At 29.0% G+C, this 20464-nt stretch overlaps 3 protein-coding genes and 2 pseudogenes across 12 annotated transcripts in view; 4 read left to right on the plus strand and 1 right to left on the minus strand.

Moving 5' to 3' along the window:
* LOC149892084 (uncharacterized) overlaps positions 1-20464 on the plus strand; it is a 176521-nt gene that overhangs the window by 133798 nt on the left and 22259 nt on the right. The window lies entirely within an intron of this gene.
* Positions 1-20464, plus strand: part of LOC145182634 (serine/threonine-protein kinase Nek1-like) — a 124457-nt gene that overhangs the window by 23598 nt on the left and 80395 nt on the right. For all 9 annotated transcript variants that reach the window (XR_016450210.1, XR_016450211.1, XM_090080281.1 and 6 more), the window contains 5 exons: positions 3062-3117; positions 4177-4260; positions 4604-4671; positions 8717-8803; positions 16529-16583. Coding sequence is in view for 5 of the 9 variants with exons in the window: in XM_090080281.1 (XP_089936407.1) it covers positions 3062-3117; positions 4177-4260; positions 4604-4671; positions 8717-8803; positions 16529-16583 (350 nt within the window). In the remaining 4 variants the exon portion in view is untranslated. The remainder of the gene's footprint in view (positions 1-3061; positions 3118-4176; positions 4261-4603; positions 4672-8716; positions 8804-16528; positions 16584-20464) is intronic.
* Positions 322-2699, plus strand: LOC145186444 (uncharacterized). The gene is made up of 2 exons (XM_090080293.1): positions 322-1058; positions 1172-2699. Exons 1-2 carry the CDS (start codon positions 464-466, stop codon positions 2563-2565), a joined length of 1989 nt encoding a protein of 662 aa, XP_089936419.1. The 5' UTR covers positions 322-463; the 3' UTR covers positions 2566-2699.
* LOC149892095 (uncharacterized) lies at positions 10560-11658 on the plus strand (annotated as a pseudogene). The gene is made up of 3 exons (XR_016450284.1): positions 10560-10686; positions 10797-10804; positions 10904-11658. The product of XR_016450284.1 is annotated as an uncharacterized LOC149892095 (transcript).
* On the minus strand, positions 17218-19289 carry LOC149892096 (uncharacterized; annotated as a pseudogene).

Genomic DNA, 20464 nt, shown 5'->3' on the forward strand with positions numbered 1-20464 from the left:
TTGGAAGCTTTTAATAAAACATCATGGAGAACTAAGTTATAAAAATATCTACAATATTGTCAAATATTTAAAATGCTATGAGCATTATAAAGTTTGTTTTCATAACATAGCACTGTGTCACGAAATGACTATTAATTCGAACCTCTTGTCCCAAGAAAACCCTTTGGAGGTTTGAGAGTACACATGTGTAGAATTACACTAAAGTTGGTTTTGAAATCTTTCATCATTGTCTGAGAAAGAAAAATCAGTTTAAAGTTTCTAATTTTATGCTTATTTAATAAGGTCAATAAACTAAGAGTTTTTTTTTCTTTCTCAAAAAAACTGTCTATTTTGGTTATTTGTTTTACAAATAGTACATACAAAATATTTTAGCAAAAAAATAATTAACTAAAAAATTCTGGGAAAAACCTGCAAACAGTTTAGAAACCGTTTTAAAAGAACAAGGTGTGCGTCATTTTTCAAAATGCCTAACCAAGCAAAAACTCATGAAGACAACAGGAAAACTGTCTGTTTTCTCTCTATGAACAAAGCTAACAGGCAGCTGACTGATTTTATGATTAAACGCAGTCAAGAAATTTTGGGCCAAAGAATCAACTTTGAAGACCAAAGAGTACCAATTGGAATCTGTGAAAACTGTCGAGTAAGTCTCAGAAGAAAAGGTGAAGGGAGAGATGTCCAACTTCCTTCCTTGCCAGACTATCAAAACATAAAGATCCGTCCTGCAACAAGAGAATCAGCATGTGATTGCTTGATTTGTAGTGTGGGAAAAGCAAAATTCAGAAGCCCTCAGATAAGTGGAGCAACAAACACTGCCAGTCAGCTTATAAAACAGCCAATTGTTGAGAAAAGATGTTCAGCATGCTTTTCATTGATAGGAAGAGGCATCCCTCATGTCTGTACTAAAGCAATGTTACGACAGAACTTACTCGAAGTTGCAGAAAAGGGCAAAAAAGCAGCAGAAAGAGTGGCTGTTTCTGTAATTGCCAACAAAGTTCCTTCCCCCCATGGCACTGTCCGTCTCAATCAAGGAGTAGGAAGACCCTTTCCAGTAACTCCAGGTAAAAACTGTACTTTTTAAACAAAAAAAACTTTTGTCAAAGGGCATAGCAATAAAATATACACTATGAATTTCGGAAATGATACAATGGTAACTTTCTGTGATTTTTTGCAGGTCCATCGCGACAAAGAGAATTATTTCCTTCATCTACACCCACCTTGACTGCACAACATCTAGTACAAGTTCAAAACCAGATTGGTCTTTCAAATAGAGGAATGAATATGCTTGCTTCAACTCTAAACAAAGTAGTTCCACAGCGTGTTGTGGAGAAAAATTTCAGAGAAAAGTTTGAATCTCTTGGAAAGCAACTTTCTGACCTCTTTGTCACCTCAGAAATTACTGATACATCCAAAAGCACTAGCCAAGAGTCTAAACATTTATTGGTGTACTGCAATGAAATGGAGTCATTAAGAAACACTGTTGCTGAAGTCAGAGGCCCTCAGTCAGACCAGCTTATTAAGGTGGGGATAGATGGTGGAGGCGGGTTCGTGAAAGTTTCTTTTGGTATTATGAGCTTAGAAACACCAGATACTTCTCCTCCATCAAAGAAACCTCTCTTTAAAAATTTCAAAGACTCAGGAGTGAAGCGTCAACTTTTGGTGGCCATTGCAGAAAATGTCTCTGAAAACTATGACAATGTCAAACAAATCCTGGATAAACTGTGTTTAGAGAGAATGTCTTTTGTGTTGTCATGCGACATGAAGCTTGCTAACATAATTTGTGGCTTGCAATCTCACTCTAGTGCACACCCTTGCACCTGGTGTGACATTGAGTCAAAGAATCTTCATCACAGTGGTGAGCTTCGAACATTTGGCTCCATTCGTTCTCATTTTGAAGGCTTCCAAGCAGCCGGTGCCCAAACAAAAAAGGCAAGGGACTTTCAAAATGTTGTTCACCAGCCAATAATAAGACTTTCTGATGATACTCTTGTCCTAGATTTTATTCCTCCTATGAAACTTCACCTTCTTATTGGTGTTGTGAACCACCTCTTTAAGAACCTCTGTCAGGTTTGGCAAAATGCAGATGAGTGGCCAAAGATGATCAACATTCAACAACAACCTTTTCATGGAGGACAATTTGCTGGCAATGAGTGTAGAAAGCTTTTGAGAAATGTTGACTCACTTCAACAACTTGCAGAGAAGCATGCTTGCTTTTTGGCATTTCCATTTATTGAAACCCTTAGAAAATTTGATGCTGTTGTTCATGCCTGCTTTGGGAATACACTCCAACAGAACTACTGTGAGCTTATTGAAGAGTTTAAAGCTTCCTATCTCAACCTTTCAAACACAAGTGTTACCCCCAAAGCACATGCTGTTTTCTTCCATGTGACACAGTTTATTGATCGCCACAACCACTCTCTGGGCATCTTTTCTGAGCAAGCCACAGAGTCACTTCACCACAACTTCAGTCTTCATTGGCAACGTTTCAAGAGGCCAGCCATCCATCGGGATTATCCCAGGAATCTTCGAAACTGTTTAATCGAGTATAACAGTAAACATTTATTTTGATTTCTATTTGTGGAAGAGACATTTACAGTTATTAATTACATATGCTATGTAAGAGTTTAATAAAGGCTTGCTTCTTAATCAATTGAGTAGAATAATTTTGTATAAGTATCTAGAATCATTAATGTTTTTCACAGCTTGAATTTCAAAGCTGAAAGTAGAAAACTGTTTGTCTTTCAAGAATAGTTTGTATGTATTTTTTTTGGTTTTGCTTTGTTTAGAGTTGCAAACACATTATATGTTGAAGAAATTTATATGTTATAATAGAGAACAAGATTTTTTTAAAGAAATTATTTTTTTGTAAAATTTTTATTCTGAGCAATAAAATTAAAAACTTTAAACTGATTTTTCTTTCTCGGACGATGATGAAAGATTTCAAAACCAACTCTAGTGTTATTCTACACATGTGTACTCTCAAACCTCCAAAGGGTTTTCTCGGGACAAGAGGTTCGAATTAAAAGTCATTTCGTGACACAGTGATAGTGCTGTTTTTATTTAGGTGACTTGTATCAAATGATTGTTAATCAAAAAGGCATGAAAATTGAGGAGACAAAGGTTAGAATTCTCTAATTTTTTAAAGAGTATATGCTCTCTAGTGCATTTATATTGTCCTAAAACATTGTATGAAGTTTTTTTTCCAAATAATTTCATTTGTATTTGTTTACATTTCATGTTTACATTTAATGTCTAAGTTTTAGTTAAAGTTGTTTTTAAAAAATCTGTTATGCATAAAGACAATTTACATATTCTTTTGGTTTAAGTTGCTATTTTATCACAATCCTCATGTAAGGTGTGTAACTTCTATTTTGTCATATCATATTAAGAACTTAACTCTATTTTAAGTTAAACTTGTGGAAGTTTTAAAGAACACAGAAATACACCAAAAACCAAAAAAGTGCAACTAACATATAAACATGCCCTTTGTTTAACAGTTAAAAAAGGAGTGCATTTTAAAAAATTCCATTAAATTGCTGCATTTCATTTTGTGTGAAAAATTATGGTTAGACTTTGTGAAATATATATACTTAATCTTGACTGGTTATAAAATTTAATACAATCAAGATTATGTATAAATATTTTTTGCAATTTAAATGAAACTTAATTTTTCTAGGTTTTGTATAATGGTAATAAACTTCTCTAAAAAATACTTTGATTTCTTTTGAGGAAAATGAGCTAGTTAAGTAAATGTGAAAGATAAACTAATTACCAGTACATCTTCTTTTTTTAATTTTTATTCTGAGTACTAGCTCAAAATAAAAATTAAAAAAAGAATTTGTACTACTATTAGGACAAGCATGTTTTCCACTTAAAATGTTTACTAAGTAATAAATCACTCTAAGTCCTCTTGATATAACAAAATAAAAATATTGTAAAACAGTTTTGTTGTACACTGACAATTTTTTAAATAAGGAGGTTTAGTTACACTGCTTAAAAACCTATCTGAAAAATAATGAAGGTAGCTTCATAGTTCAAAAATATATACAACTACAAAATTTCAAACTCAGTAGAAAATGTTGATGTTGCATGTATGTTAATGATGACTATAGTAAATTTAGTTTTCATATTTGTATAAAGTTATATTTTAATTTTATTTATTTTGATGAGTTTGCATAGGTTTTAGATATATTTGTGCAATGCTGTTTGGCTGTCAAACATATCCATGATAGAAAAATTCTTCATAGAGATATTAAAACACAGGTATAAAAAACTATTTTCAAGACAAAAGAATGAAAAAGCATTTGTTACTTACCATTTTGCTGTCTCTTTTTAAAAATTATTCAATAAAATTAAAGTCATAAATGATTTTTTTCATAGAAATTCAGAGTTTGTGCTCTCATGCAGATCAAATATTAAGATTTTTTTTTAGTCCACTGTACTTTTGAAAAAGTTGATAGTGTTTTTTTGTAAAAATTATTATTATTTTTTATAGAAATAGATAACTATTCTAATTTTTGACATAAGATCACAAAGTTTGTTCTAGATAATGCAGATTGGTCCAAATTTTTATTGCATTACGGTAAAAAATAAGTCTTTTTTTTAGAATATCTTTTTAACAATGAATGGTATAGTAAAACTTGGGGATTTTGGTATTGCTCGTATACTCAAAAGGTAGTTGTTTTTATTTTCTAATACTTTAGATTTTTACTGTAAACTAAATTTAATCTTTAGAAGGGACAAAAGTTTTCTAAAGTAGTAATAATTTTTATAAATACTTCGTCAATATTGAAATTAACAGGTTTATTTGGTTAAACTTTTCCTCTCAAAATTAGTCTTAATTTGTTTAAGAAACCCTTTCTTACTTGTCTCAGTTAATTAGATAGCCAAATTAATTTTAGCTAATAAGACACCAGAAAAAATCTGCGTGGACATTAGAAAGGATATTTATTTAACTATTGTATTTTGATATTGAATGTTATATATATTGTAAGAGCGGCGGATTTTATTAATTTTTTTCTATGTTAAGGATGTGATTCTTAAATGTGACTGTGGTAGTTGGTTCTATGTAAGTGTAATGGTAGCGCAAATATAGAGAGTGATAGAATGTGAGGTAGGACTGTCAGTGTGTAACGCAGATGTGGTAAAAGCGCGATAGGAGCATCAGACTTTTTTAATAACAATTGTTAACTCAAATAAAGCAATAATATATTAATAATAATAATATTGCCTTACTTAAAATGAAAACAAAAGTAAAAATACTTACGACTGATTTTTCTTCTCTGACTTATTTTTCTTAATCAATATTCTCAATTATTTCTCATCAATATATATATATTCTCTTAATATTAACTCATACAAATAACAATACATTAATACTTATAGTAACGCAAATTGAAAGTTACTCAAATACATTTCCTTACCAAATCCTTCTCACAAGTTCCTCTTTAAATTGTTCATAAATTCTTTTCATTAGATTCTCTTTAAATCTTCAAAAATCCTTTTCTCATAAAATCCTCTTTTAAAATCTCTTACAATTCTTTTCTCATAAAATCCTCTTTCAAAATCTCTTAAAATTCTTTTAAATTCTTTTCTCATATAATCTCTTAAAACTTTTTCTTTCTCTTAAAATTCTTTTAAATTCTTTCATAACTCTTTCTTAATACATCTTCAAAAACTCTTTTTAAAACACTTCATCAAAATTTTCCCGAAAACATCTCTCTAAAGAGAGGCCTCAAGAAAATCTACTAAAATCTCAAACAAATCAAAAAAAAAAAAAAATCTCCCCATAAAATCTAAAAGATTTACTCAACCGTTCCTTTTCTATCTGTCTGCAGGTGTTATTTTGAATTCTTGTCCAGACAATAGATTTCTTTTTCTTCAAGTTCGTTCAGTACTTTAGTTTCAACTGCTGAGTCATGGTATTCTTTAAAACAAGATTTACTAGTTTTCTTTTTATTAGTCTTTATATCAGAGTGGCTACAGAACTTTCTAGAACTTTACTAATTAAAATCATATCATTGTGTTTCAAGTCGTGTTTGCAAAACAGTTTTAATCATTTATGGTGTGACTTATTCATTTTTCATGTTATACGACATGTGTGTCCACCTGGTGTGTTTTTGGTTGACTCGCTCTTTTCCTTGTTCGAATGTAGCGTGTTTGAGTCGGGTAAAACTTGAAGATAATGTTTACAATTTTCTTCATCTTCCCTCCTCACAATATTTTGAAAGTACATATTAATATTATTAAATTTCACTTAAGAAAGTTTGTGAAGTTTTGTACGTAAGAACGCACGCACTTTGCGTTTTACACTCAGCATAAGCCTTTGCACAGTCTTTGGCTGGACTTTCTTGGTAGCTCTAATCCATTTATTTTTGAAGTCATTACTGTTTTTTTACCTTCTTTTACATGGAACCTTAATTTTTTTTTTGACAAGAGCCCAATATCTTTCGATAGGATGTATTTTGGAACAATTTGGTAGATTGTAGTGTTTTCACCGAAATCTACTTTATGTTCTCTAAGCCAGTTTAAAGTTGTCTTAGAGTAGTGACATGATGCTAAATTGGGCCAAAATGATGAGTTACCCGTGTGTTCTTAAAAATGGCAAAAGATGTTTCTTGAGGCATTCTTTGATAGATAATTTGGTGTTAATTGTTCCCGTTGTCACAAAACAAGAGCTTCTTTCACCACATTCACATATTGCTTGCCAAACTATGAATTTTTTAGCGAATTTTTGTATTCCAATGCATTTATAATTGGAATTCAGTTTCTAGCAACTAATTGCTGAAAAATGTTGGTGTCCTGGAAGAGATATGCAGCACAATAAGTTTCATCATCAATAATAAAACAAGATTTTTTAGCACATAATTTTTTATAGAGCAGCTTTGAACATTAAATTGCGACATTTTCTTGCTTTTCTTCTTGACTAGGAATTTTTTTCTTTTTATAAAATTTATAACCACAATTTCTCTTTACTCTTTGTATAGTGGAAGCACTTGTCTTAAATTTATTTGCTAAAGTTCAAACAGAAATCTCCGGTTTTCTGTCTAAGACATCTTTCAGTTTTTTACCAAGATCTCATCTAACAAAACATTTGTTTCTTCCACTTCCTGATTTTCTTTTGATTGTACCAGTGTTGTTAAATTGTTTCACAACGCTCTGCACTGTTCTCAAAGCAATCTCTTGCAGCTCTTTAGAAGTTGTTTTGTTTGATACACCAGGATTTTCAATGAGAAAATGCAAAATTTTTTCTCGTTTCTTATCTTGATTTGATGACATTTCAATTAAAACTAATTGTTTTAATAACAGAGTTGTTTAAATTTTGAATAACATTAATACAATGATATTTGAAAACAATTAGCTATTTAAAATGATGCACAGTTTCTGTAAACAATACATCAGAACACGCACAGATTTTTTCTAGTACATATCTTTTCTCATTAAAAATGGCTAATTTATTCTTACATCCCATGTTAGTAGATATACCAACCATAATTGTTGCTAAGAACCACTTTTAGGCAAGTAAAGACCTTAGCATTCTTTTTATCCACTGTCTAACTTCTTGTTTTACAAAGATTTTTTATATGGCAGTTTAATTACTTCAAATTTTCATATCATATAGAAATAATTCTTTCTGATATAATCAATTGTTTTTGATAATTCATGAAACAAAACGAAAGGCCTAAATCATTACATTTTTCTGTTTTTTAAAATATACCAAGTATTTTTTGTTTCAACTTAAAACCTCTGAAGATATTTTTTGTTGTATACTTTGTTCAATGTTTTGTTTACTACAGCACAGTTCACTGATAAATACTTGTTGTGAACGGTGGTAAAGTTATGAAGGACTTTTTTCTGATGCTTTGCAATCAATTTTATAACTTAGCTCATTAAAGCTAAAAGAACTTATCTGAAAGTAGAAATGTATTAAATAAACTACAGCTATTGAGAAGGGTTTTATGATTATTATTTTTTATGTTTTTTTAATAACTTAATTAAGTCCTGCTAAAATACTAATACAAACTAGCACATCTATAAATTGATATATGAAATGAAAAGAAATTAAAAACATTTCAATGAGCTTATATTTTTTACTTATTATTAATAAAAAAAACTAATAAAAAAAAGGCTTTAATATTTTCATTTTTTTAGCGTTTTGAAAATATTCTTAAAAAATGGTCAATTGAAAAAATACAAAAAAAAAAAAATTAAAATTTATGAAAAAAAATAGTTAAAATAATCTTTTACAATTTTGTAATAATTTGACAAACATGATAATGTGTATATAACTTAGTAGCTTTCATTATTTAAATTTTCTTTGAAAGAGAATAAAGTAAAGAGCTGGTGGTATAACAACTTGCTCAAGTTATTAAGTTTTATTCTGATCTTAAAAACTTTTATTGACAAAATTTTTTCTTTTAATAAATCACTATAAATTACTATTTTTACTTCTGTTTTTTGCTACTTGATATATAACTTGTTGTGACCATTTGTTATTAACACTTACTCCCCTGACAGTCTTAAAAAAGCTTTTTTTTTTTTTTTTAATGAATTAAACATTTTAAACTTATAAATTTACAAAATTTGTCATAGTTAAGGGATGAAAAAAAATTAACACAAAAGTTTATATATAAAACAATGCTAATTATCTTCTAAATCTTTTATTGCAAAAAATGTTCATCTGAAAGTAATTTTTAAACAACATTTTTATTCTATTCAGCACCATGGAGTTAGCTCACACTTGTATAGGAACTCCTTATTATTTGTCACCAGAAATAGTTGAAGGCAGACCATATAATAATAAAAGGTATCATGACTTTTTATTGTACTTGTGCTTTATAAAATAAGTCCAGCTAATCAATCTAGATAAGAATAAGTGTTATTCAAATAATGCAATAGTTGTATTTAATTAACAGGTTTTGCTTCAGAATTAAGATAATTGATTTAGAAACTTTATAAAATATATATTTAAAAGTTTTCTATAGTAGTTTTATTAAATTATGAGTACAAACACACACATACAGACAGACAGATAGACAGACAGACAAACAGACAGACAGACAGAAACACACACACATACATGCATACATACATACATACATACATACATACATACATACATACATACATACATACATACATACATACATACATACATACATACATACATACATACATACATACATACATACATACATACATACATACATACATACATACATACATACATACATACATACATACATACATACATACATACATACATAGGAATATGGAAAATTTCTTTTAAAAAAAAGTTAAAATATTTTACAAAAAGCTAATGATTTAATGATCATAAAGCTTGTGAAAAGATCATTAAGTTCCTAGGTGAAAATACAAAACAAATTTAGATTAATACCAGTGTCTTAATAAGACAGTGGTATTAATCTACATTTGATGGAAGACTTGTTACCCAGACATTTTCAAGAAGATGGAAGTTACCCTATATATTTTCTATTTGGGCAAAAAATCAGGACAACTCAACAAGAATCCAGAAGGTATGAGTTCTCTATGTTAAATGAAGTCTGACTGTTTAGCAAAACTTGCAACTCAAACTTCTAGGTATTCAAGCATGTAAACCTTAAATGGATTGCAAGTTTGGCGTCATCATTGTTGGTACTACATTTGAACTCCTTAATAAAATTTTATGGATTTATTTATCAAAATGGTATTCAATAATGGGTGGCAAAAAAGTTAAGAGACAAAGTTTAAAATTAAATATCTCAAAAACTATATTTATTCATTTGTAAGTTTTCACTTTTTTAAATTATAAAAAACACCATGATCTGCTGTATTTCTTAATTTTGCCTTGACTCCCTTCATTATGGGCTGTAAATACTTTAAATCAAATTCTTTCGATTTTTTTTTTTTGATTCTTTTGACCAACTGATTGGTTATTTTTTCTTCTTTGCCATTCTCATAAACGTTTTGTGCTAAACAACCCAAACACTTTTCGATCAGCCCTGCTTGTGGCACATTTAGCAGATTAATCTCCTTGCCAACATAGTTCAAGTTTTTGTCCATCAATGCAACAGTTGCATTTGAATAATGGGCACTTGCTAAATTGGGCCAAAATATGTTCTGAAATTTGGGATAATGCTTATGAAGAAATGGAAGAAGTCTTTTCATTAAGCATTCCTCAATATATAGCTCAGATTTGATGGAGCATAACTTTATTTTAAGAATAAGGGGAGTTGATATACCTGCAATTGAAATTGCTACCCATATGAGAACTTTTGAAGAGAATTTTTTATTTCCTGCATATTTGAAGTTTTCTGGACACATATCGATGTTATTGGTATAAAATCCAGCATTTCTAGGCATTTCCATGCTGTTAGATAAATATTTTTCATCATGGATCACAATATCTTTTTTTTTCTCTCATAAAAATGGCTTACCAACTTTTGACTAAATTTGATGAGTCATCTTTGATCTGTGTCCATCTATTAAAAATACAATTTGACAAAAAAAACAAATGATTGTATATCATCACTGCAAATAGTGATAAAGAAAGTTTCTCAGTTATGATAACAGTAAATGCAAGTAATTTATTTGCACCACATTTGGTTTTGTATCCATATGAATGGCAAATTCCACCAGAAACTGCAGCTGACTTTCCTAAAGATTGGGTTATGGGCAAATCAGCCAAAGGTTACCAGATGTCCCAAACATTTTATGCTTATATATCTTTCGTTGATTTTTTAAAGAAAAATAATGTCCAATTGCTAATAATTGTTTTTTATATGGCCACAATTTTGCAGAGAAAATGGTATTGTCATCATTTGCTTACCACCTAATTGCACACATTTTGCACAACCATTGGACCAAGTTTACTTTTATGTTGCAAAAGATATTTAGACCAACATAGTCAAAGAATGGAGAATACAAAACCTTGGAGTTTTTTTTACCAAAAAGGACATTTGTGCCCCTGCTCCAGACTGCAATTGAAAAATTACAGGAAAATCCAACTTTAATACCAAATGGATTTAAATGCTGCGGTTTGTGTCCTTTTTTACTAGAAAATTTGGATCTTCCAAAAGTCTTGTGTACAGGAAAATGAAACTCAAAGGATTCCCAAAGAATCCGCTGAAATTCCAGTTATAGCCGAGCTGTTAAGTCCAATAATGACCAAAAATGATTTAGAGACTGATATGACACATGACCAATTAAAATCTTTTAGAAACCATTGTAATCTTATGTATTGGACAGGTACAAAAGAACAAGAAGCCTTGTTTTATTACTGGCAGAAGAAAATGGACAAAATAGAGGGTGTGGATCCCAAAACTCCAGAAAATAACATGCTTCTAGAAACACCATTAGAGGAAATTCCAGTAAGTAATGAGAACTTAACACAACCAGAATCAACAATTGAAGTTAATGAGACAGTTTTAGCACCAGTTCAAGGACCTTTGCAAGCAAATGACAATATTTTTGAGTCAATATTTGTTAGTCCAGAAGAATTTCAGAGTAAAAAAGTACAAAAACAAGCAACAAAAGTTTCATCAGTCATTACATCTGATGAATATATTGCTAGTTTAAAGGAGCAAAAGAGAGCTATAGAAGAATTAGAAAGACAGAGAACTGAGAAAAAGCAAGAAAGAAAGAGAAAAAAAAGCTGAAAAAGAGTCTGAGAAACAGCAAAGAAAGCGAATTTGGCTAAAAAGTCTAAAACTAAGTAAAATTATAAGTTGAATAATGGAAAGGAATTTTTGATTTTGTATTATGTGTAGAATTAATAAATCTCTGTCAGAAAAATAATGTCTTTAGTGTATTAGTCATTTTAATATTCAAGAAATATATAATACTAAACATTAGGACTTTCTTTTATACTTATTAGGACTCTTTTATTCCAAACAAAATTATAGTACTTTTTTTTTTGTCATCACCTCGAACTACATTACAGCTTAAACTAAGACTTTTTTTAATGTATTCACGCCTAAAATAGGTAAAAACTGAAAGTTTATTTATTATTCTACAATATTATCAAAAAGCAAGAATTCAAATTCATTATTTAATAGTATAAATTCGCTCTTATAAATTGAGATATCAAAAACTTGAACTTTATTATGTCAACGGTATTTCATTTTTGGATTTTTTACAATTAAATTTTTAATACTTTCTCAAAGATTTTCTCTCCTGAAAATGTTTAACCTCATTTTTAAAAAATGTTTTTTAGTTATATTTAGTTAGCCACATAGTTGATTGTAAATTATGTTAAACTAAACATCTTCATATGAGGAAAATTTATTTAACTTTTTGTCTTTTTTCCACCCGTTACAACAGTCTCTAACATGTGTCTTGTAACAGCAGCATACATTACCATCCAGGAAAAGTTTGGCAAAGAATTGCATCACAATCTATAAATTGATACTTCAAGATCTCTTGATATGTGACTTTATTTTATAGATTCAAAAAGAACTTTGAACTTTTTCAACCCAGGAGTACTGTAGAACCAGTAGTTTGTTTTAATTTTTCATTTTCTTTTAGTGAAATTCCAGTTTTGTTGACAGCTGTAGATCTGTTCTTGAACTTAAGGACTTTTAAAGTTTAGCTCTATAAAGCAGGACAGTTATTCACATTTAAATCAGAAACCATGCTCAAAGTAGGATGGATGGCTGAGTTTATCTACTCAATTAAAATTTGTTTGCTTGAGCATCAAACTCAGAAATTACCCTCAGAGGTACCATAAACTCATAAAACAAGTCTTAAAGGTGAGGGACTTTGTTAACTTTAGCATTCTAATCTATAGTTCTTGGGGAATGAGATGCAATTCAGCAGTAGATGCACCATGGAATGAATTACAATTAAATTAATCACTTTTGGTGTATGAAGCCGTAAATAAAATAGTATCAATGAGTACATATAAGGTTTTTAATTTGCATCTTTGGTATTGATTGAATGTTTGCTCTCTTTAGTAGTGAAGTTCCAACAGAAGAATGTTGTGCTCTTGCAGATTGATTGCTAGCAGTCAAGCCTAAAATAAATCATTTGTTGATTTTTTTACTGCTCAATATACCAAAGTAGGAGAATGTCCCACAAAATTTTAGCATGTGTCCTTTATCACATGGAAAAGGTTTGGGAAAAAGCAGAGATTCTCTTTGTTAATATTAACAAAGAGAATCTCTGCTTTTTCCCAAACCTTTTCCATGTGCAAGTCAATATTAATTTGCATATTAGATGTTTATTACAATATAGAAAAATACTTGTTAATTGTTGATTCATGCAAATACTTTACATAAAATAAATTTTTAAGGTACATAAGTTTTTCCTTGTATTTATTTTAATGAATTTTTTTACTTTCAATTTACCATTTATAAACAAAGTTGTTGATTTGAAAAAGAGAATGGATTTTAACAAACACAAAAACTGTTGAATTTAAAATATAGTTTAAAAAAGAGAAACTTTCTCAAAGTCTCTTAAGGAGATATTTAATGAAGTCAATGAAGTCAATGAAGTTGAGAAAGTATCATCATAAAAGATAAAACAAAAGATATAAAAACCACATGAGAGTTTGTTGAATTTTTGATTAATAAATTGTGTGCTCAAAATGCGTTTGCCAATCACAAAATTTTGCAGAACATGGTTAAGAACAAAGCAAGATTTTTTACAATTCAATAAAAATTGAGTTGTGAAGAATAAAAAGTCAATTAGAAAAGAGAAACAATTGATTACTGAGAAATTAAAGGGAAAACAAAATGTTCAGATATTTGTAATGATAAAAAGATGAAGAATATCTCCGGCCTTGTAAAAAAATTACATCTGATGCTAATTCTCTTTTTGTTCCACGAAATATTGGAAAAAACTTGGCTCCTATTGCATTATAACACGAAATAAGTTTCTTTCTTCTCTTAAGTAACAGTTATGGAAGGATTGATGATTTTTCTATTTCTAAACAAACTATTTTAAAACAAAAAAAAAAATTGAATGTAAATAAAATTGCATGCAATATTAAAATTATCTTTATTACATTAGCTAAAAATTCACCAAATGGACTAGAAGCTATATAAGGTTAGGAAATGTTTTGAAAATCAACTCTAAGTCTAAGATCCCTGTAATGATAATATTATAATACAGTTTTCAAAGATGGTAATTGAGTTACTTGAAATTTTTCATTTTTTTTTTGTCTGTGAATTTCTGTAAATTGTGCATGTTTGTTTGCTGCTGGAAATTTAGGTTTATCAATAGATTTTTATGCTCAAAGCCAGCAGTTTATCATCAATAAATTAAATTAAATTGGCATACTACAATTGAATAATGCTAGGTGGATATTTGTATCAGACATCTGCAAATGAATTGTAGGTTTCTCACCAACTTTAAATTGAGTTAAAAAAGTTCAACAAATTCTAGGCAATCATCTGTTGGATTGATAGCTTTGAGTGGGCAAGGCTTACTCTACAACTGTCAGTGACACTTTGTGCAGCTGTACTGAATGAACTTGAATTGAAATGTGAATGAATTGCCTCATCCATGCTAGTTTTTGGCTTAACAAGTAATTTATTCTATATCTGATAATTGCTAAAAATATTGACAGATTTTTGATATTTTCTAGTTTTTATGAAGGATTTCCAAAATGTTTCAGTTCAAGTGCATTTCCAACAATCATAGTTAGACATTTTTCTGACATAATTTGATTTGAAAGTAATAGCACTAGCTAAGAATTTCAATAAAGAATTGGCAAGTTTTGGAACAACCCATTGTTCATGTACTATGATTGCTCGGGTTTTATCAATCTTCATTTATCTGCATTTAAAAAAGATTTAACTATGGTTGCTAAAGCATTTCTCTAACAGTTATACTTTTTAAGGCAGCAATTTTTTGTGTGCACCAGATGTTATCAAACTATTAACTGTTTGATTGATTGTAGAAAGCATGCATCATCTGAATTTTTATTGTTTTACAATAGAGGCCTGTAGAGAAAATGTTTGAGAGAATAATTTATCACAAAATGCCTTGGCATTTTTATAATTAATATCATTGGAATGGTTGCATTTTCAAATTGTCTTTTTGTGATTAATAAGTTATCATTGGAATGCTTGCATTTTCATAAAAAACAGGTATCTTTAATAATAGTTGTTTCTCAGCATCCCATCAGGTATGATTTCCATGAGCACCTTTACTAAGATAGTAGATCAAGCAGCATGATACTTGTAAAATTTTGGTAAGTATGAGCCAGTTTTATTTGAGTCTTCTTTTGTTTTTCTGCTGCCATGACCAAATATTGTTGAAGATGGTCTTGTTGACAATTTCTTATCAGATGTCAAACAAAATGTTGTAAACTTTTAAATGAGTAGCAGACATACTTGTGTTGGAGTGAATTGGTAGGGGGGCATCATTTAATTTGTTCATTTTGAATGATATACTATGTAACATCAACACAACTTTACTATAACTAAAGTAAACTTATTGTTAAAAATAACAATAATTACAAAAGAATTCAATTTGTAAGACTCATAGAAAATGATATTTATTTGTCTACCTAATTACTTTATTTTATGCAATTAGAAATAGAAAAAAAAAAAGTTAGTTTTAAAGAGTAATTAAGTAATAAAAAAAAACCATAAAGAATTTTTTAAAATTTTAAATTCTCTTTAGAATGGTTATTTTGGTTATTTAAACATCTCCTGATACATTTTCTTAAAACATTTACTTGCATATTATATTATTTACTTAAACTTTAAAATATTGTTTATGTTTAGCACATTAATACTGAAAAGTCAAAAACAAAATAGAGGTTTTTCAAATTATCCATGTACAAGTGCTATCTAGCAAGTGATATCTAATCACTAGAAATTTTATGACCTTTAGTGAGTTAAATTTTTATCACCTATCTAAAACAAATTGGAAGGGAATGTTAACATTGTTAACAAAATTCAACATTTAATGCAATTCACATGAAAAAGTTTCTTTTGTGATGGATAAGGAAAATTATACATATATATGTATAAAGGGAAATTCATACATATATATATATATGTTTAATACACCCATATATATGTATAAACAAGTAAGTAAATACATATACACACATATATACATGTATATATATGTACATATATGCATATATATGTACATATATATGCATATATATATATATATATATATATATATATATATATATATATATATATATATAAACATATATATATATATATATATATATTTATATAAATATATATATATATATACAGGGAGAGAGAGAGAGAGAGAGAGAGAGAGAGAGAGAGACAGACAGACAGACAGACAAACAGACAGACAGATGTATACATGTGTATATATGTATATATGTCATTGACATATTTAAATCTTATCTTTATTATATTTTACTTTTAAGAGATAATATTGTGCAACTTGAAATTAAACAGAAAGGTTTAAACATAAAATCTTAAAAGTCCCTTTTTTACTCCCTCTAACTGTTCAAAAAAGCAAATATTTTAGGAAGTCAGTGTTTTGTTTTATAACTTTGTTTTTATTTTTTAAATTTAATTTTTTTCAGTGACATTTGGAGTCTTGGATGTGTCTTATATGAATTAATTACTCTTAAACATGCTGTAAGTTATATTGAAATCATTTTTTTAGTATTGGATTTTGATATAAATAATTGTTTTTGTGAACCCTGATGTTTAAATAAATAGTTTACTAATATTTAATCTTCCTAAAAAAGGCTAAACAATTAACTTCTAGTCAAAAGCTCTCTCTAGATGTGTCATGATTTAACATATCACTAAGTCAGCTCATAAGATTAAAATCAAAATTCTTTAAAAGTTTCAATAGTATCTTTTAAGTTTAATGAACTATCTTATGTGAGTTAAAACTAAATACTTTTTCCAGCTAATTAAAAAAAAGAAAAAAATGTTATTTAATGAAATGTGCTCTGTTACATATTATTTTTATGAAGTACCCACTAATTGAACTCGTCATTTCAAAAAGGACACAAGTCCCTTAATTAACACTTTTCAGGATCAACAAAAATATGTTTCTTATCAAAAAAGTCTATGGTGCTTATAAAACTAAATATAGGAGTAGATAAATAAAAAGCATATGTAATTTTTGTGAACTTTATTTGTTAAAAAAAATGAATAAATTATACAGATATTTTTAACATAAACTTCTGGACTAATGCCCTTTTCAAAATGAATTCTTTTTTGTACATACAAATCCAAAGATTTTCAGAAAAATCTTTAGTTAATCATCTTTTATTTCTTGATATTCATTGTTTGTTGAAATTGTTGGCCATGCAAAAACTTCTGTATAGAAGTTTTGATACTCTACTATTGAATATGGAATATATATTTTTTATTTTTTTCAAATCTGATATTTTTTTTTCATTGATTGGCACTTTGCCAGCATAGGCATGAGTTTTACTTAATGGTAAGGACAGCTTGGTACCCATCCTTTGTAAGAGTTGGAAATCAAGACTAACTAAGCAATCTATTGATTCAAGTGTTGTCACTAGACCAGGTGTGGTTTTAGAGAAGGTAAAATGTGACACTTTAGAAATACTAAAAGTTACTTTTTTGTCCTTGGGTATTCCTTTGCCATAGGAATCCACAGATATCACCATTTTTGGCCACCATTTTTTTTATGTCAGTAGTATCTTCAGTTTTAGGTCTTCTTATTTCAAAGTTTTTGTTGGCCCCAGCTATAAGATTTTCATACTCAGTTGGTGTGTAAATCCTGTCATTTTTTTGAATATGTCTTTTCGCTGTCCCAAACATTCTATCATTTGGCAGGAATGAGTGACCTCACTTGGGTATGTAATATTGTATCTCATTTATATTGCTACCTAGTTCAGCTACCAGTGATAAAAGAACCTGGACCATGGCATGATTCCGATTTTGGCCAGCACAACCATCAGAAAATAGGTGCAGTTCTTTGGCATTGTTGCCAATATATTTTTAAATATAATCCAGCACAAAAGTACATACTTCATTGGAACTTTTGTTAGCAACTCCTTCACAATAAGAATAAAATACTGATTTACCTGTTTTAAGATCATGTATGCAAAACTCATATAGTCATAATTGACGTAGATAAAAATCTCCTGGACAGGGATATGTGGAAGTGGCAAATTTTACAAAAAATCAAATGCAACCCCATACACATTCAGATCATTCTTGCACTTAGTTTTTACTTCCTGTATTTTTTTGTAAAACTTATTTGCTTATCTTTTATGCATCTCAATACCTGCTTGATAGATTCTTTTTGCGTTTTTATTAATATGTGGATTTTTTAGTTTAATTCAAAACACAGTCCACAGACATCAATTTGTTTTCTACCAAATGATAAGCTAAAATTTTCCTGAAAATATTTAAAGTAAAATTTACATTTATTTAACAGCCCAGCAAGCACACAATGTTGAAATAACGTTGATAGACATTGATCAATGTTATTACAACGTTGTTTCAACATTGGGTGCTTGCTGGGAGGATAATCTGGATATTTTTGTTTGTATAATGTGTGCATAATTTTCACATTCAGTTTTTCATCTAAATAATAAGATGATGCATCTTTATTATAGTAGTGCACATGCTTAACAGGAAATGACTCAATATGCTCTTGTATTTTAATTAATGTATCACCAGGCAATGGGTTGCTTCATGATCCCTCAGATTTACCTCTGTGATCTATGGGCTTCTCATTTCTTTTTAAGAAAACACATAAATGTCTAACTTGTTTCATAGAAATTCCATGCATACTGCAAAATGCTTTCTTGCACACTTTTTTTCTAACACCGTTTATCTTAATGTGATAAATAAAGGTAAATTCTTTTTTCTTAGGTTCTTCAGATCTAGGACGTTTTCTCTGTATATCCTTTTTTTCAATTAATGACTGCAAGTATGTGTCAAGGCGTTTTTGCTACCAAATTTCTTAACAAACTGTATAGTACTTTTTATAGCATCTTCAGATTTAAGCTCCATACATTTTGAATTGCATCTATAAACAAAGAAAACAATAAACATTATCTTGAGGTAATAGTATAAGAGCTATACTATTATCTTAAGGTATTCATTTACTGCTAATTATTGGTGGTAAAAAATCATGAGCAAATAAACAAAATAACAAGATGGAAAAACTAATCTGCAAGAAGCTCCTGTATGCCTTGGTGCCACATCATTCCCTTTGTGGTTTTTATGAGCTTCTCCAGCAATTTTAGCTTTTTTTATATTAGTATGTTTATATTTTTCACTGTTTATTATACCAGACACTCTTTTCATAGATTTGTAAGCATTTTTGGCAAGCTCACGATTCTCCATTTTAGTGATGTTAAAGCTTATCCATATAATCTCCATAAAGTGATGTTACATTTGACAGTTGCGCTTCGTTTCACGTGAAAGCGGCATAAGTCCAGGACTGGTGCCATTTTCAAACAGACTTAAATTTTCATTTGCCTTAAAAGTTGACTTCTGGTATATGGCAATGTTCCTTTTTCAAATGAAGTATGTAAAACATTTCAATAAATAAAATAACTCAAAAAAGTGAAGTTCGAAAAAAGTGTAACTTGTGCCCTTTTCGAAATGACGGGTTTATTTATTTTTCTTAGAGGGCACATAATTTATTCTCAGTGAGAGTATATTAGATATAAATCTTCTAATATACCAATTCTTCTAATATACCAAATCTTCTAATATACCAAATATAAATCTTCTTTCAACAGCATTAGTTGTGTGAGGACGGTGGATTTTCTTAATATTTATTTTATTTATTTAAGTGATTCAGGTAGCTAGTTGCAAATTATGATAACTGTGGTGGTTGGATCTATGTAAGTGTAATGGTAGCGCAAATATAGAGTGTGATAGAATGCAAGGTAGGACTGTCAGTGTGTAACGCAGATATGGTAGAAGCGCGATACGAGCATCAGACTTTTTAATAACAATTGTTAACTCAAATCAAAAATAAAAATACTAATAATAATATTTCCTTACTCAAAATGCAAACAAAATTTAAAATACTATTGACTGATTTTTCTACTCTTACTTATTTTTCTTAATTGATATTCTCAATTATTTCTCATCAATATATATATTCTTTTAATATTAACTCTTACAAATAACCATATATTAATACTTATAGTAACGCAAGTTGAAAGTTAGTCATATACATTTCCTTACCAAATCCTTCTTATAAGTTCCTCTTTAAATTGTTCATAAATTCTTTTCATTAAACTCTCTTTAAATCTTCAAAAATCCTTTTCTCATAAAATCCTCTTTTAAAATCTCTTAAAGTTCTTTTATATTCCATTCTCTTCTTAATACATCTTCAAAACTCTCTTTAAAATAAAAACACTCATCAAAATCTTCCCGAAAACATCTCTCCAAAGAGAGGGCTCAAAAAAATCTACCAAAATCTCTCTTTCAAAAAAATGTCAAAAAAAATCTGAAAGTTTTCTCAACCGTTCCTTTTCTATCTGTCCGCAGGTATTTTGAATTCT

Source organism: Hydra viridissima, unplaced genomic scaffold, assembly GCF_058129835.1.
Source record: "Hydra viridissima isolate aposymbiotic clone 2 unplaced genomic scaffold, HvirCarnegie_v1 scaffold_2, whole genome shotgun sequence".
Classification (NCBI taxonomy): Eukaryota; Metazoa; Cnidaria; class Hydrozoa; order Anthoathecata; family Hydridae; genus Hydra; species Hydra viridissima.